Source organism: Ranitomeya imitator, chromosome 7, assembly GCF_032444005.1.
Source record: "Ranitomeya imitator isolate aRanImi1 chromosome 7, aRanImi1.pri, whole genome shotgun sequence".
Taxonomy (NCBI): domain Eukaryota; kingdom Metazoa; phylum Chordata; class Amphibia; order Anura; family Dendrobatidae; genus Ranitomeya; species Ranitomeya imitator.
Genome location: NC_091288.1, coordinates 17,614,857 through 17,633,364, shown reverse-complemented (window position 1 = coordinate 17,633,364; position 18,508 = coordinate 17,614,857). Strand labels below are relative to the sequence as shown.

The window sequence follows — 18,508 nt, the reverse complement described above, 5'->3', positions numbered from 1 at the left end:
TCCCTATGACAACACTTCCCGTGCACTGTGTAATAAACAGACAGCAATGAGATCCTTGCTAGGTTCCCCAGGCCTGAATCCACGGGGGTCCCCGCTGATTTGAGAGCAGAGGCCCCTTTGGTTATATCGCCGTCTCCCTTGACCCTGAGACAGAAGGACAAACGATCCCAGCCAGTTAGAGTAGGAGCTCGGCTGTCCTTGGACACCCGCTCCAGGGCTGCATGAGACTAACACACTTCAAAAGTGACAATTGGGCGTCACCATTCATCTTGTGAAATGCTTGTCCCCGCCCAGTCTGACACGGTCAGCCCTGATTGGACGGAGTCATAGTGTATAAGGACACGCCCCCGCTGACTGGGAGACCGGTAACACCCACTATTCCCGGAGGAGGGACAGTGGAGCGCAGGGCTCCGAAATAGTTATTATATTGGGAATCTTTAGTCCCGCAGACCCATCAGGCGTCGGTTCCCGTCTTACCGAATAATATCTTCAATTAGACTTTATTACTTCGCCGGCGCATGTCGCCGCTGCTGCAGGTGTCGCTTTCCTGTCCGGGGTTTTTGTGTCGCACTTTTTTTTTTTTTACGCTTTGATTAAATTTTCTTGTTGCCAAGCAACACAAGACTTGTGGCGACGAAGAAGAGCAGGGCTAAAAATAAGAAAAAACAAATTAAATAATAAAAAACCCAATGAAAAATCTTGAAAAAAAACCCAGATAATCTCAGCACATAACCAGAACTTTATACGTACAGGAAAATCACACAAAACTGACACGTATCGTGCGGGCAGTTCTTAAAGGGATGCTGCTTCTAAATCATATCTATCATAAAAGCTACTACTCCCTGTTATCAGCCAGGGTGTCAGTGCTATGCGTCACAGAGTCAACACCCGATCCTTTGTGATATCTGGCGATGACAGGTGCCATCATATCTGCTCAAGGACGACCTTGCCCTATCTAGATCTTGCAGTCCTATGTAAGAATCACTCATGAAGTGGATATCGATGAGTTGTACCAAATGACAATCTCCGCTCACCTACGTCTGTAATCCTCTGCGCGCACACGCATGTCAGACACTCGGAGCTGATGTCTGTTTTGTGCGTTTCCACTATGCAGACCCCCTGCTCCCAGCGTGTGTTCGTGGCGCTTTCACTGCCCGCCGCGCCGCTTTGCAGATAGCACATCTTTCTCCAGGCCCTAATGTCCACGTCTTCTATTCCCAATTAGCAGAACACGTTCTTCGCTATTTTCTCCCCTTAGTTAAAAATTGAAGACGACATTTTACAAACCAGAAAAAAAATCAATATTTAAATAGAGGAATATGCGGCAGAGCCGAGCAAGCGCTCGTGGCACTGCAGCTATGATCGAGTGCCGGCGCGGTATCACACACACCACATCGCTCAGTGTAATGGGGTGACACATGCTGCTGTTGTTTGATCGCAGGTACCTGACCAAAGAAGATGTCGCTGCCGCCTCATTAAGCAAAGTTCAGAGCAGCGGGGGAAGTGTGAGGCTTGTCAGCAGGGAGCGCACGTCCTCCATCAGAGAAAAGGTGTCTCTGCGTACAGCTGCGGGACCCCCCACACGGTAAGTGCAGCGCTGGCTGACAGATGCAGCCATCAACCCCAACCTCTGCACCGCTCTCATCATTCCTCTGACTTTTCACTATTTTTTTTTTTTTCGTTGACGACATCGACTTTTTAAAGATTCACTTTAATTTGTCATTTTTTCGGAAAAACAGAAAAAATAGTAAGAAAATAAAAAAATAAATCAAGAAGCTTGTTTACCGCCGTACTGAACTTGTGCCGCCTGCGCTGATTGCCTCTGCCATTGCTCGTGTTCCGCAGCAAAATGGGAAGCACGGAATCTACATGTGAAGGGGATTTATAGTCTGAGCAAAAAAAAAGGACCCCGACTCCCAATGAGAGGGGATATAACCCTAGGAACAAAGCAGGGGGTCACTCTAACTGGCCAAGAGGGACGGCCGGACCTAACTCCACATCCTCCGATACTATATGAAGACGACCTCTCTGCCCTCCTGACATCTAGTAAATAGTCATCCTCCCCCAAATATAGCAATCCATAGAACACATTGTGTGCTCCCTCTATTGCTCCTCCTGGAAATGTCTGCAAAAAGTGGCCACTGGGTGCTCGCATCTAACCAGCAGAGGCCAAGCAGCGCTCCTAGCGTCGGACTGTGCAGGAACACACCTATTACAGGGGTCGTCCAGGCTTAATCAAGCATTGCCCAGGGGCAGGAAATGTAAAAAAAATAACACTCGCCTGCCGGCAGACACCGGGGTCCAGTGCAGGCTGCTCCGTGGTCTGCGCAGAGACAGGAAGAACTGATGTCGTTGCTCCATGAGACCACTGCTGCCTGTGATTGACTGCAGCAGTAAGGTGAGCAGCGCATCATCAGATGTTTTATTATGCATTGCTCAGTCATCTGAGTGCTGCAGCCAATCACAGGTTGCAGCGGTCTGATGGAGCAGTGACATCAGTTCTTCCTGTCTCTGCGCAGACCACGGAGCAGCCTGCACTGGATACCGGTGGGTGCTAGTAGGTGAGTTTGTCATTTTTTTGCATATCTGAACCCCTTGGCAAAGATTTATTTTGCCCAGACAACCCCTTTTGAGTAAAGAAATAGTAACACCCAGCTGTTTATTCTTATTTTTCCAAAAGAAATAACAGAGGGAGAGCACAATGCAGTGTATTTACTGAAACAGGCAAAAGGGCTCCTCCTTAAATACAATTCTGACTGCATGTAACAAACATATACATATATATCATTGGTAGCTGCAGACAGGATCATATCATGTATCTGTGTATACAGGGAGCTCCCCCTAGTGGTGGCTGCAGACAGGATCTTATCATGTATCTGTATACAGGGAGCTCCCCCTAGTGGTGACTGCAGATAGGATCTTATCATGTATCTCTGTATACAGGGAGCTCCACCTAAAGGTACCGTCACACTTAGCGACGCTGCAGCGATACCGACAACGATCCGGATCGCTGCAGCGTCGCTGTTTGGTCGCTGGAGAGCTGTCACACAGACAGCTCTCCAGCGACCAACGATCCCGAGGTCCCCGGTAACCAGGGTAAACATCGGGTAACTAAGCGCAGGGCCGCGCTTAGTAACCCGATGTTTACCCTGGTTACCAGCGTAAAAAAACAAACAGTACATACTTACATTCAGCTGTCTGTCCCTTGCCGTCTGGTTCCTGCACTGACTGCTGGCCGTAAAGTGAAAGTGAAAGCACAGCACAGCGGTGAGTCACACAGCGGTGACTCACCGCTGTGGCTGTGCTCTGCTTTCACTTTACGGCCAGCAGTCAGTGCAGGAACCAGACGGCAAGGGACAGACAGCTGAATGTAAGTATGTACTGTTTGTTTTTTTACGCTGGTAACCAGGGTAAACATCGGGTTACTAAGCGCGGCCCTGCGCTTAGTTACCCGATGTTTACCCTGGTTACCAGTGAAGACATCGCTGAATCGGTGTCACACACGCCGATTCAGCGATGTCTACGGGGAGTCCAGCGACGAAATAAAGTTCTGGACTTTCTTCCCCGACCAGCGATCTCCCAGCAGGGGCCTGATCGCTGCTGCCTGTCACACTGGACGATATCGCTAGCGAGGACGCTGCAACGTCACGGATCGCTAGCGATATCGTCTAGTGTGACAGTACCTTAATGGTGGCTGCAGACAGGATCATATCATGTATCTGTGTATACAGGGAGCTCCCCCTAGTGGTGGCTGCAGACAGGATCTTATCATGTATCTCTGTATACAGGGAGCTCCCCCTAGTGGTGACTGCAGACAGGATCTTATCATGTATCTCTGTATACAGGGAGCTCTCCCTAGTGGTGACTGCAGACAGGATCTTATCATGTATCTGTATACAGGGAGCTCCCCCTAGTGGTGGCTGCAGACAGGATCTTATCATGTATCTCTGTATACAGGGAGCTCCCCCTAGTGGTGACTGCAGACAGGATCTTATCATGTATCTCTGTATACAGGGAGCTCCCCCTAGTGGGGGCTGCAGACAGGATCTTATCATGTATCTCTGTATACAGGGAGCTCCCCCTAGTGGTGGCTGCAGACAGGATCTTATCATGTATCTCTGTATACGGGGAGCTCCCCCTAGTGGTGGCTGCAGACAGGATCTTATCATGTATCTCTGTATACAGGGAGCTCCCCCTAGTGGTGACTGCAGACAGGATCTTATCATGTATCTCTGTATACAGGGAGATCCCCCTAGTGGTGACTGCAGACAGGATCTTATCATGTAGCTCTGTATACAGAGAGCTCTCCTTAGTGGTGGCTGCAGACAGGACCTTATCATGTATCTCTGTATATAGGGAGCTCCCCCTAGTGGTGACTGCAGACAGGATCTTATCATGTATCTCTATACAGGGAGCTCCCCCTAGTGGTGACTGCAGACAGGATCTTATCATGTATCTCTGTATATAGGGAGCTCCCCCTAGTGGTGACTGCAGACAGGACCTTATCATGTATCTCTGTATATAGGGAGCTCCCCCTAGTGGTGACTGCAGACAGGATCTTATCATGTATCTCTGTATACAGGGAGCTCCCCCTAGTGGTGACTGCAGACAGGATCTTATCATGTATCTCTGTATATAGGGAGCTCCCCCTAGTGGTGACTGCAGACAGGATCTTATCATGTATCTCTGTATACAGGGAGCTCCCCCTAGTGGTGACTGCAGACAGGATCTTATCATGTATCTCTGTATACAGGGAGCTCCCCCTAGTGGTGACTGCAGACAGGATCTTATCATGTATCTCTATATACAGGGAGCTCCCCCTAGTGGTGACTACAGACAGGATCTTATCATGTATCTCTGTATACAGGGAGCTCCCCCTAGTGGTGGCTGCAGACAGGATCTTATCATGTATCTCTGTATACAGGCAGCTCCCCCTAGTGGTGGCTGCAGACAGGATCTTATCATGTATCTCTGTATACAGGGAGCTCCCCCTAGCGGTGGCTGCAGACAGGATCTTATCATGTATCTCTGTATACAGAGAGCTCCCCCTAGCGGTGACTGCAGACAGGATCTTATCATGTATCTCTGTATACAGGGAGTTCCCCCTTGTGGTGGCTGCAGACAGGATCTTATCATGTATCTCTGTATACAGGGAGCTCCCCCTAGCGGTGGCTGCAGACAGGATCTTATCATGTATCTCTGTATACAGGGAGCTCCCCCTAGTGGTGGCTGCAGACAGGATCTTATCATGTATCTCTGTATACAGGGAGCTCCCCCTAGTGGTGGCTGCAGACAGGATCTTATCATGTATCTCTGTATACAGAGAGCTCCCCCTAGTGGTGGCTGCAGACAGGATCTTATCATGTATCTCTGTATACAGAGAGCTCCCCCTAGTGGTGACTACAGACAGGATCTTATCATGTATCTCTGTATACAGGGAGCTCCCCCTAGTGGTGGCTGCAGACAGGATCTTATCATGTATCTCTGTATACAGGCAGCTCCCCCTAGTGGTGGCTGCAGACAGGATCTTATCATGTATCTCTGTATACAGGGAGCTCCCCCTAGTGGTGGCTGCAGACAGGATCTTATCATGTATCTCTGTATACAGAGAGCTCCCCCTAGTGGTGACTACAGACAGGATCTTATCATGTATCTCTGTATACAGGGAGCTCCCCCTAGTGGTGGCTGCAGACAGGATCTTATCATGTATCTCTGTATACAGAGAGCTCCCCCTAGTGGTGACTACAGACAGGATCTTATCATGTATCTCTGTATACAGGGAGCTCCCCCTAGTGGTGGCTGCAGACAGGATCTTATCATGTATCTCTGTATACAGAGAGCTCCCCCTAGTGGTGACTACAGACAGGATCTTATCATGTATCTCTGTATACAGGGAGCTCCTCCTAGTGGTGGCTGCAGACAGGATCTTATCATGTATCTCTGTATACAGAGAGCTCCCCCTAGTGGTGGCTGCAGACAGGATCTTATCATGTATCTCTGTATACAGGGAGCTCCCCCTAGTGGTGACTGCAGACAGGATCTTATCATGTATCTCTGTATATAGGGAGCTCCCCCTAGTGGTGACTGCAGACAGGATCTTATCATGTATCTCTGTATACAGGGAGCTCCCCCTAGTGGTGACTGCAGACAGGATCTTACCATGTATCTCTGTATACAGGGAGCTCCCCCTAGTGGTGGCTGCAGACAGGATCTTATCATGTATCTCTGTATACAGGGAGCTCCCCCTAGTGGTGGCTGCACACAGAATAATATGCTTTATCTCCATGCAAGGGATTTGGAGCTGTCTGTAAGGAAACACGTTGCTCTAACCACTATAAAGACACATTACAAGTCTTAAGCATCACAATGTTAGGAGGTGGAGATGATCAACAAATCCTTTCTGCTGAGACTGACCCCTAGTAAATATTAAAAAAAAATAAAATAAAAAAATCAACACTTTATAAACACACAATGCATGGAAAAGTTCCAGAAAGTTTTTTTTTATTAACCCTTTATTTGACTTGTGTTTTTTTGTGTTGGGGAGAGCAGCCAATGAAACTTTTGGCTGTTTGGGGACGAGGCAGTGAATTAGGGATGGGTGTGCGGAGATATCGGTGGAGGGACACAGCGGGATCTGCGCTCCACCACTTGCATACATTAGTGTGGATGAACTTGTTATGTTCGTGTCTCCGGAGACAACAGATCTATGGAATGTTGCTATGGAGTGTGGCGAGCGCAGGCTGCGGCCGCGCAGGTTTCGCTTTAATTGCTCAGTCCTCCGTGTAATGAAGTTTGCTTTTTATATTATTAACAACCGGGCGAGCAGACGGGCGACATGAAACCGCTCGCAAATTTCGGCTTAATTTCCTGTTCTGGACCAAGTAATGAAGACGAGAAACCGAGACAAAATCAATGGCTGCCAGAGAAATGATTCACAGCGGGGAGAGGACGTGATTATCGACCGTGGCACCCTAAAGTGACCCCGAGTCGCCCTCACATGTGACTTCTTAAAGGGGATGATGGATGTTGTAGAGCGGAGTCCCCCGCTGCTTCCGGCTGATGGGAATCTAATCCCTTAATGGCCGCCCGTACGTGCTGTTATGGCGACAGATTCGCCACTGGCATAATAATAATTATAACGGGAAAAAAATTATTAAATATCTTAGAATAGCAAAATATATCATTTTATTTATTTTTTTGCTTCTTTCCAGTTTTTTTTTTAATCAGAATGTTCTATCATAAAAAATAATCAAAAAATAAATTAAGTAGATAAAAAAATCTAGTAATGAAAAAAAAAATTGTGCCAAATGTCAGCAGAACTGCAAATGATGAATCTTGGCCCTTTGTTGTATCTGTTCTCACTCTTCAAGATCTCCGCTTGCTGCCGGTGAATGCAAGCGTTCCTGTTTATTTACAGATGATGATAACCAGGTCTATATTAGGTCTGCCCGACACTGGTGCAGTGCTCGTTACAGTGTATCAGCCCTGATTTATATTCACCTTTTTCAGGTGATCGGAGGACCTGGAGTAAAAGGCTGATATGAGAAGTATCATTTATATGTAATAAATGAGGCAGGATGGAACCACCAGGACGGGGGGTCCCCTTTGTCATTTTATGGTTGAGGGGGTCCCGAGCAGGAGGTGCAGGGACGGCGCCCTCTGGTGTACAGGGTCATATTCCTGTGTCGCTCCGCTATGTGGCGTCTCTACAGAATATCCCGCCCGCCTCCACATATCACCGTAGACCCAGGAGCCGCTTAAAATGAAATTTTTGCGTCCGTCCATCTCTTCTTTCACTGTTTACGAGGTGTGAATAAATAATTCATCCGCGTTCTGGTATATGAGGGTAAATATAGCCGACGAGCGATGGGATATCTGCGGGGGGCTCGCAGTCAGACGGCGGTTAAAGCCAAATGGATGGCGACTTTAATGGAGGGCGCTCAATGGGCGATATGCACAATGTCGGAGAATGAAGCGTTCCTTTCTGGCCCGACTTCCTGAACGACGCTCTGCCTCTTATTAGTTTCTCAGCGTGAAGTGGTAATAAGACAGTGATTATTCTGCCGCCTCGGCCTCTTACCATCATGTTTCCAATATTAGGAGCAAAGATGTGAAGGACGCTGGGCCCGCGGCGGACGCTGAAGGTAAAGGCTACCTGCAAGCGGTGGACAGCGCCGGAGTCCCTCTCTGCGTTTATTGCCAGGAAAACGCGTCGGCGACCTGGGACAATCGATTCTGCAGCCGCAAATGTCAGGACGAGTTTCTGATCCGCTCCAGCCAGAGCTACATGAGGGCGAAAGTGTTCGAGACGGAGCACGGGGTGTGCCAGCAGTGCTGCCTGAACGCACACGAGCTGTTCCTGAGCGTGCGGGACGCCCCCCCGAGTCAGCGGAAGGGACTGCTGGAGAGCACGTGGATGGCACAACTTCCGATAGATCAGGTAAAGCTGCCGAGAACATGGCGGGGCGATCAGTGGTTGCAGGCAGCTCATCGCATCTTCCTTTGTAGATTTTCTCGCCCGCTGTAGGGTTACTCATAGTTTTGTCAGTTGCTCTTCAGCAGCAGATTACGCACATGAATGAAAGCAATCTGTCATCTCAGAGTGTCCTGTTCAACAGCAACCGACATGATTGTAAATGGCAAGCAGCAACCAGATCTACAGCAAAACTACCACTCCCAGACGGCGGCTGCCCAGGAATGCTGGGAGTTGTAGGTTTCCATTTACTCAGAGAGCCCCAGGCTGAGGAGCACTGCTTAAAGGGAACCTGTCACCCCCAAAATCGAAGGTGAGCTAAGCCCACCGGCATCAGGGGTTTATCTACAGCAGGGGTGTCAAACTGCATTCCTCGAGGGCTGCAAACAGGTGATGTTTTCAGGATTTCCTTGTAATGCACAGGTGATAATTTAATCACAAACTCATTATGTGTGTAGGTGATTAAATTATCACCTGTGCAGTACAAGGAAATCCTGAAAACATGACCTGTTTGCAGCCCTCGAGGAATGCAGTTTGACACCCCTGATCTACAGCATTCTGTAATGCATTCTGTAATGCTGTAGATAAGCCCCCGATGTAACCTGAAAGATGAGAAAAAGAGGTTAGATTATACTCACCCAGGGGCGGTCCTGCTGCGGTCCGGTACGATGGGTGTTGCGGTCCGGGGCCTCCCATCTTCATAGGATGACGTCCTCTTCTTATCTTCACGCTGCGGCTCCGGCACAGCCGTACTTTATCTCCCTGTTGAGGGCAAAGCAAAGTATTGCAGTGCGCAGGCGCTGGGCCTCTCTGACCTTTCCCGGCGCCTGCGCATTGCAGTACTTTGCTCTGCCCTCAACAGGGAGATAAAGTACGGCTGAGCCGCAGCGTGAATACAAGAAGAGGACGTCATGGAATGAAGATGGGAGGCCCCGGACCGCAGTGGTACCGCCCCTGGGTGAGTATAATCTAACCTCTTTTTCTCATCTTTCAGGATACATTGGGGGCTTATCTACAGCATTACAGAATGCATTACAGAATGCTGTAGATGAGCCGCTGATGCCGGTGGGCTTAACTCACCTTCCATTTTGGGGGTGACAGGTTCCCTTTAAAGGGACACAAACCAAAAAACTGTGCAGTTGTGTCTAGGATTGCCGCTCAGATCCATTAAAGGCGTTGTCACATCTTCTAGATTCAGGAGCACAACGCTCCCCCGCCTCTTGGCTTCTGCTTGCTGGGGAGCGGTGCACTCTTGAATTTTGACCGTTCAGAGAAGAGGGTTGTTTGTGCCACTGGTCTAAATTGCGCTCTCCCATACTAAGCTGCAAAAAGAGACGTCCCCTGCGGCATCGGAGGGGCGCAGCGATCCAGCCAACTTCAGAGTGAAGAAAGAACTTTTAATAAGAATTGTTGTTTTCACTACATGAGACAACCCCTTAAGTATGAGTTGGGCTGAGCTGCTGCAATACCACACACAACCTGTGCACAGGGGCGGCGCTATTTGACATAAAATTAGCACCAATGATGTTATTCTAAGAATTAGCCCATTGCTTCAGTGCTTCCCTTTTTAGGCTATTTTTTTGGGAGGGGTGGGGGTTTATACCAGGAAGGTGGGGGCCGTTGTTAGAACTCCACTGCCCTCTAGTGGCCACACTATAACTCATTGCAAAAGAACAAAATGAAAAGTTCGGCCTCTGCGGGAAAGTGACAGATTTGCATTTCATCATCAGTTACTCGATACTTGGTTTCGGCCCGGCTTCCTCTCTGCGGCCGCCTCGGTCTTGTACAAAGCGCGTTCATGTTTGCATTGCAATGGCCGTCAGCTCTCCGCAGTACATCCATTTATTCAGAGACGCGGCCGCGAGTCGTCCAGGTTTCACCATGTAACTACTTGATCTTTCCTCGCAGTTAAATGAGCTGATCCGGAGCCCCACGGAGGGGCAGTTCTGGCAGGTGGACCACATCAGACCCGTGTATGGCGGGGGCGGACAGTGTGCGCTGGACAACCTGCAGACTCTGTGCACCGTGTGTCACCGAGAGGTAAGGCCCTGCTGCGTTGTGTCACTTATGGAGAGATGTAGCAGAGCCGGGTCTGCACTCACAGGAGCACTAGGTGGGACTTCTCTCCAGACAGGAATACCCCTTACATTCTGAGCAGTAAGAACAATGCGGCTCTGAGTGATTAATGACAAACTCTGCTCTGCTACATCGCTGTCACCGAATGTAAGAACAATACGCTTAAGTGTAAATACGGTTTTCTATCTTATATGGTCGGTATTTTCTCTCCCTGTGTCTGATGTATAAAACATAGGAACACTCCTCCGACATTTTAGAAATGTCATTAGTCGCTGACCCCCGTGACCCGCCGTTGGGCGCTAATCTGCAGGATGATAAAAATTAATTAACTCCTGAAATTGAATTTCTGATTTATCCGTCAAGAAATCTGAGCTTCCCGGGGTCAATATTGTTCAGTGACCCCCATATCGCTTTGCACACACGACCCCCAGCCGGGAAGATGTAGATGAGACGGAGCCGGCTCCTGTACTGGGAAATGATGGAGTCGTCTCCTGTCTTCTTGGCTCTGTCTGAGGATTTCCAAGAAACCGCGCGTTCAGGGAGTATTGTAGAATCTACAAGTACAGGCGATCCTCGTCAGTGTAGTCATTGCTCACTTTAAGACCTCTGCTTGCTGTCATCCCTGCGCCATTGTAATCCAGATGATCCCGGACGATTCCGTATTTGTGAACTTTGAAGAAGACGCAGCACTTCTATGCAAATGTTTTCCAGTCGACTCCTGAAGTGTTTTCTGTAAACCAGAAATTTGGGTGTGAACGTTCGCGGCACTTGCTCTTACCATTTGTGAAATGTTAAAGAGCCATAACGAGCTTTTTATTATGCGCAAAATTCATGAAGTGCTTGTGCCATTTTTAAGAATTTGGCACTAAAAACTGCAACGAACAGCACAAGACAAAAAAAGAAAAGTGACGTGGCAAAAAAAACAAAACCTGCAGATGATGAATTGGGCCCATCGATGGTGGGCTTGTTGGATGAATTGGGCCCATCGATGGTGGGCTCGTTGGATGAATTGGGCCCATCGACGGTGGGCTCGTTGGATGAATTGGGCCCATCGACGGTGGGCTCGTTGGATGAATTGGGCCCATCGACGGTGGGCTCGTTGGATGAATTGGGCCCATCGACGGTGGGCTCGTTGGATGAATTGGGCCCATCGACGGTGGGCTCGTTGGATGAATTGGGCCCATCGAGGGTGGGCTCGTTGGATGAATTGGGCCCATCGAGGGTGGGCTCGTTGGATGAATTGGGCCCATCGATGGTGGGCTCGTTGGATGAATGGGGCCCATCGATGGTGGGCTCGTTGGATGAATGGGGCCCATCGACGGTGGGCTCGTTGGATGAATTGGGCCCATAGAGGCTGGGCTCGTTGGATGAATTGGGCCCATAGAGGGTGGGCTCGTTGGATGAATTGGGCCCATCGAGGGTGGGCTCGTTAGATGAATTGGGCCCATCGAGGGTGGGCTCGTTGGATGAATTGGGCCCATCGATGGTGGACTTGGATGAATTGGGCCCATCTATGGTGGGCTTGTTGGATGAATGGGGCCCATAGAGGGTGGGCTTGTTGGATGAATTGGGCCCATCGAGGGTGGGCTTGTTGGATGAATTGGGCCCATCGAGGGTGGGCTTGTTAGATAACGCACTTCGGCAGCCCCTGAGCCCCGTGTGTCGCCTGTAACGAGCCCTGCCGATCTGTGTCCATCACAAGATTAGAACTGATTCTCACACCCTGGAAGTCAACAATGGCGGTTTCCTATTATTGATGAAGGAAATATATTGTAATATATATATTATATATATAATCTTTTCATCTAAAATCGGAAAACTCTTTTAAAACAGAGTTTAATTAAAGGGGTTTACTCATTTCCTTGGCTCAGCGGGGGTCTGACCTTAGTCACATGGAGAGGCGAGGGCTGCCGGGGGTCACTAGGCACTTCTTCTACATGCTCCATATACAAGCGGCATAGAATGACGTGTTGTGGTGAAGGAGCAGAATTGCCGATCGCTCTGCACCCGTGTCCATTCCAGTGACAGCGCTGCGATCCGGTGGTGACGTGGGCGCTGCGCCCTCGCTGCAGATTAGCACACTCTCAGCAACCACCACCACTACTACCACCATCATCATCCTTCAGGTATTTTACGTCCTATCCACCGATTTACACCCCAGAAGTGGAGGCCGTCGTTCTCGCCTCGGATTCCCTGCTAGAGTGAAGTCTCCGCTCTCTAATTGGGGTGTTTTATTAATATTTTTCTGGCCGCTCTTCTGCCGCCTCATTATCTGCCTTTTTCTAATTTCTGGATATTCTCGATCACTAATGAGGCAATTTGGGTGAGCGGCAGCAGCGTGTCCGCCGAGATAACGGCCTGATGACAACCTCAGAAGCTCCCGAGGAGCTGCTGATGAGGCACTCGATGGACGCCGCTGCCAAAAGCTGCCGGCTCATCCTACTTTACAGAACAAGTCATTACAGGATCCCGCGCTCTTATTGCAATGTATGGATCCTCCGCTGCCGGAATCACAGGGTTCTCCCCGAGTGTCACCGGCAATGCTCCACGGTTCAACTTCCTCCATGAAACATCTCACTTGTGGCTCCTCCGTCTCTTCATATTGCATTATGGTTATAGCACTGACGTAGTCCATGGCGCAGTGCACAGATCGCCATCGCGCTTTGCTCACATTATGGCCACAAAATCCAGGTTACGTGCAGATATCAAGACCTGCGGGGATGTGATATTTGGGGGCAGGTTTGGTGCCGACACATTTATCTTCAGCCGCTCATCTTTAGTTTGTCTCATTAGAATCGTTGCGCATTTCGAGGCTTTGAAGCTTCTTCTCGTTTCCTTATCAAACAGTTTCCTTAAAGACAAACCTTAAACGGTGCATGTGAGCTGGCGGGGGCGAGGAGACGAGGCGCCCCAGGGTGCGACGAGGCGGGGGAGAGGAGAGGTACATGGTCGCCTAGAACGGGGTGTAATCTACAGGCGCCGATATGGGGAATCTGATTGGATTGTTCAGGATTAGGACAAATTTGCCTTTGTTTTCTAGAAATAGGTTTTGCAGCCGAGCCTCATTAAAGTGAAGGTGCTGAGGTGCAATACCAGACACAGCCATAGCGAAGAGTGGTGCTGTTTCGGGGAGGGAAAAAAAAATAAAAATATTTTTGTTCTATCAATCTTCGTTGAAGTAATAAACCTCCGTGCAGGTCGCTATAATAATCAGAACTTTTGTGTCTTTCCAGAGAACAGCTCATCAAGCAAAAGAGAGGAGTCGCTCCAAGAAACTTTCCGTGGCCTCCAAGTACGGATCTGATATCACCAAATTCTTTACCAAAGTCTAACGTGTCCCCTTGTTGTATCAATCTTATTCTTGTTTTTCTCAACTTCTAAATTATGGATAAAATAAAGGAGATTTGTTTTATTACATTACATTGAATTTCATAAAATAAAAAAAAACATTGGGCCCACAAAGAAAACCTAGAACAGGGGTGTCAAACTGCATTCCTGGAGGGCTGCAAACAGGTCATGTTTTCAGGATTTCCTTGTACTGCACAGGTGATAATTTAATCACCTACACAAATAATGAGTTGGTGATTAAATTATCACCTGTGCAGTACAAGGAAGTCCTGAAAACATGACCTGTTTGCAGCCCTCGAGGAATGCAGTTTGACACCCCTGACCTAGAAAGTGTTCTGCGTCCATGCCCTGCTTCTAGCAGCTCTCCCTTCCCCTCTCCCAGCAGGATCCCAGCACAATCTCCTAGTTAAAGGTAGTGGAGTTGAGATGGTCGGTAGTGTAATGTTCGTGCCAATGACGTCCGGGACCCACAAAGGGCGAGATCATCAGCCATTAGGCCGGGATCAGGCTCTGTCCTGTGTTTCCTCCTCTCCATAGACAGAGATATACGTGACTGATGTCTCACAATGCATCAGCTCCTATGCGATAAGAGGATCTGTTCCTTTAAGGATCATATTAAAAACCTGTAATATATTGTCCCTATTACCTATAACACACGATCGTCGTCATTTACAACGGAAGAGAAAATCGTCGGCAATAAAAATGTTCAGTTAATAAAATGCTCTAAATAATTAATGAACAAAAAGCACTAATGATGAAAGGAGGCGATAATAATAGAAACGCCCCGACGAGAAGATTCCTCATCTCCAGGACGTTCGCGGCGGCATAGAATTATTGTTACTATGCTCCGAATATCCGAGGTGACGCTCAGCACACGGGGAGGGCGAGCACAGCGCCAATTATCACAAAAAGAGGGGAAAATTCAGAACAAAGCACCTGACTTGTTATAGAATAGATTGTATATCAGCCGCGTATAGTTATATACAGTCTATTCTATTAGCCGCGTATAGTTAGTCTATTGTCAGAATAGACTGTATATAACTATACACGGCTGACAATAGACTATTTAACTATACGCTGCTGATAGAATAGACTGTATATAACTGTACACGGCTGATTGACAATAGACTGTATATAACTATACGCGGCTGATATATACAGTCTATTCTATCAGCCGCATATAGTTATATACAGTCTATTCCGTCAGCCAAGTATAGTTATATACAGTAAATTCTGTCCGCTGCGTAGTTATATACAGTCTATTCATCAGCCGTGTATAGTTATAGAATAGACTGTATATAACTATACGCGGCTGACAGAATAGACTGTATATAACTATACGCGGCTGACAGAATAGACTGTATATAACTATACGCGGCTGACAGAATAGACTGTATATAACTATACGCGGCTGACAGAATAGACTGTATATAACTATACGCGGCTGACAGAATAGACTGTATATAACTATACGCGGCTGACAGAATAGACTGTACATAGACTGTACGGTATATCAGCCGAGTATAGTTTTATACAGTCTATTCTGTCAGCCGTGTACAGCTATATACAGTCTATTCAGTCAGCCGCATAGTTATATACAGTCTATTCCGTCAGCCAAGTATAGTTATATACAGTCAATTCTGTCCGCTGCGTAGTTATATACAGTCTATTCATCAGCCGTGTATAGTTATAGAATAGACTATATATAACTATACGCGGCTGACAGAATAGACTGTATATAACTATATGCGGCTGACAGAATAGACTGTATATAACTATACGCGGCTGACAGAATAGACTGTATATAACTATACGCGGCTGACAGAATAGACTGTATATAACTATACGCGGCTGACAGAATAGACTGTATATAACTATACGCGGCTGACAGAATAGACTGTATATAACTATACGCGGCTGACAGAATAGACTGTATATAACTATACGCGGCTGACAGAATAGACTGTATATAACTATACGCGGCTGACAGAATAGACTGTACATAGACTGTACGGTATATCAGCCGAGTATAGTTTTATACAGTCTATTCTGTCAGCCGTGTACAGCTATATACAGTCTATTCAGTCAGCCGCGTAGTCATATACTGTCTATTCAGTCAGCCGCGTATAGTTATATACAGTCTATTCAGTCAGCCTTTTATAGTTATATAGTCTATTTCGTCAGCCGAGTATAGTTATATACAGACTATTCTATCAGCCGCGTATAGTTATATACAGTCTATTCTGTCAGCCGCGTATAGTTATATACAGTCTATTCTGTCAGCCGCGTATAGTTATATACAGTCTATTCTGTCAGCCGCGTATAGTTATATACAGTCTATTCTGTCAGCCGCGTATAGTTATATACAGTCTATTCTGTCAGCCGCGTATAGTTATATACAGTCTATTCCGTCAGCCGCGTATAGTTATATACAGTCTATAGTTATATACAGTCTATTCCGTCAGCCGCGTATAGTTATATACAGTCTATTCCGTCAGCCGCGTATAGTTATATACAGTCTATTCAGTCAGCCGCGTATAGTTATATACAGTCTATTCTATCAGCCGTGTATAGTTATATACAGTCTATTCAGTCAGCCTTTTATAGTTATATACAGTCTATTTCGTCAGCCGAGTATAGTTATATACAGACTATTCTATCAGCCGCGTATAGTTATATACAGTCTATTCTGTCAGCCGCGTATAGTTATATACAGTCTATTCTGTCAGCCGCGTATAGTTATATACAGTCTATTCCGTCAGCCGCGTATAGTTATATACAGTCTATAGTTATATACAGTCTATTCTGTCAGCCGCGTATAGTTATATACAGTCTATTCCGTCAGCCGCGTATAGTTATATACAGTCTATTCCGTCAGCCATGTATAGTTATATACAGTCTATTCAATCAGCCATGTATAGTTATATACAGTCTATTCAATCAGCCGCGTATAGTTATATACAGTCTATAGTTATATACAGTCTATTCCGTCAGCCACGTATAGTTATATACAGTCTATTCCGTCAGCCATGTATAGTTATATACAGTCTATTCAATCAGCCATGTATAGTTATATACAGTCTATTCAATCAGCCGCGTATAGTTATATACAGTCTATAGTTTATATACAGTCTATTCCGTCAGCCGCGTATAGTTATATACAGTCTATTCCGTCAGCTGCGTATAGTTATATACAGTCTATTCCGTCAGCCGCGTATAGTTATATACAGTCTATAGTTATATACAGTCTATTCTGTCAGCCGCGTATAGTTATATAGTCTATTCTGTCAGCCGCGTATAGTTATATAGTCTATTCTGTCAGCCGCGTATAGTTATATACAGTCTATAGTTATATACAGTCTATTCCGTCAGCCGCGTATAGTTATATACAGTCTATTCAGTCAGCCGCGTATAGTTATATACAGTCTATTCTATCAGCCGTGTATAGTTATATACAGTCTATTCAGTCAGCCTTTTATAGTTATATACAGTCTATTTCGTCAGCCGAGTATAGTTATATACAGACTATTCTATCAGCCGCGTATAGTTATATACAGTCTATTCTGTCAGCCGCGTATAGTTATATACAGTCTATTCAGTCAGCCGCGTATAGTTATATACAGTCTATTCAGTCAGCCGCGTATAGTTATATACAGTCTATTCCGTCAGCCGCGTATAGTTATATACAGTCTATAGTTATATACAGTCTATTCAGTCAGCCGCGTATAGTTATATACAGTCTATTCCGTCAGCCGCGTATAGTTATATACAGTCTATAGTTATATACAGTCTATTCTGTCAGCCGCGTATAGTTATATACAGTCTATAGTTATATACAGTCTATTCCGTCAGCCGCGTATAGTTATATACAGTCTATTCCGTCAGCCGCGTATAGTTATATACAGTCTATTCCGTCAGCCGCGTATAGTTATATACAGTCTATTCCGTCAGCCGCGTATAGTTATATACAGTCTATTCCGTCAGCCGCGTATAGTTATATACAGTCTATAGTTATATACAGTCTATTCCGTCAGCCGCGTATAGTTATATACAGTCTATAGTTATATACAGTCTATTCCGTCAGCCGCGTATAGTTATATACAGTCTATAGTTATATACAGTCTATTCCGTCAGCCGCGTATAGTTATATACAGTCTATAGTTATATACAGTCTATTCCGTCAGCCGCGTATAGTTATATACAGTCTATAGTTATATACAGTCTATTCCGTCAGCCGCGTATAGTTATATACAGTCTATTCAATCAGCCGCGTATAGTTATATACAGTCTATAGTTTATATACAGTCTATTCCGTCAGCCGCGTATAGTTATATACAGTCTATTCCGTCAGCTGCGTATAGTTATATACAGTCTATTCCGTCAGCCGCGTATAGTTATATACAGTCTATTCAATCAGCCGCGTATAGTTATATTAAGTCTGTTTCTGCAAAAGTCATCACCTCTGACCAAATACATCAAAAGCCAGAGAAACTCGTGCTCAAATACCGGATGGCTCAGTACTCTGAACCTTTAGGAAATGTTCCCACGCAGCGTAAATGCTACAGATAAACTTTGTTTCTACTTTGTGCATGAAATTTTAGGAAGTTTCCT

At 46.5% G+C, this 18,508-nt stretch overlaps 1 protein-coding gene across 1 annotated transcript in view; it reads left to right on the top strand.

Annotated features, from left to right (window-relative positions):
* The window catches only part of ZRANB3 (zinc finger RANBP2-type containing 3), a 182,395-nt gene extending 168,429 nt beyond the window's left edge, over window positions 1–13,966 (top strand). The window contains exons 18-21 of the mRNA XM_069732850.1: window positions 1,442–1,585; window positions 8,101–8,440; window positions 10,382–10,513; window positions 13,783–13,966. Coding sequence (XP_069588951.1) covers window positions 1,442–1,585; window positions 8,101–8,440; window positions 10,382–10,513; window positions 13,783–13,881 — 715 coding nt within the window. The 3' untranslated portion in view covers window positions 13,882–13,966. The remainder of the gene's footprint in view (window positions 1–1,441; window positions 1,586–8,100; window positions 8,441–10,381; window positions 10,514–13,782) is intronic.
* The last annotated feature ends 4,542 nt before the right edge of the window (window positions 13,967–18,508 follow it).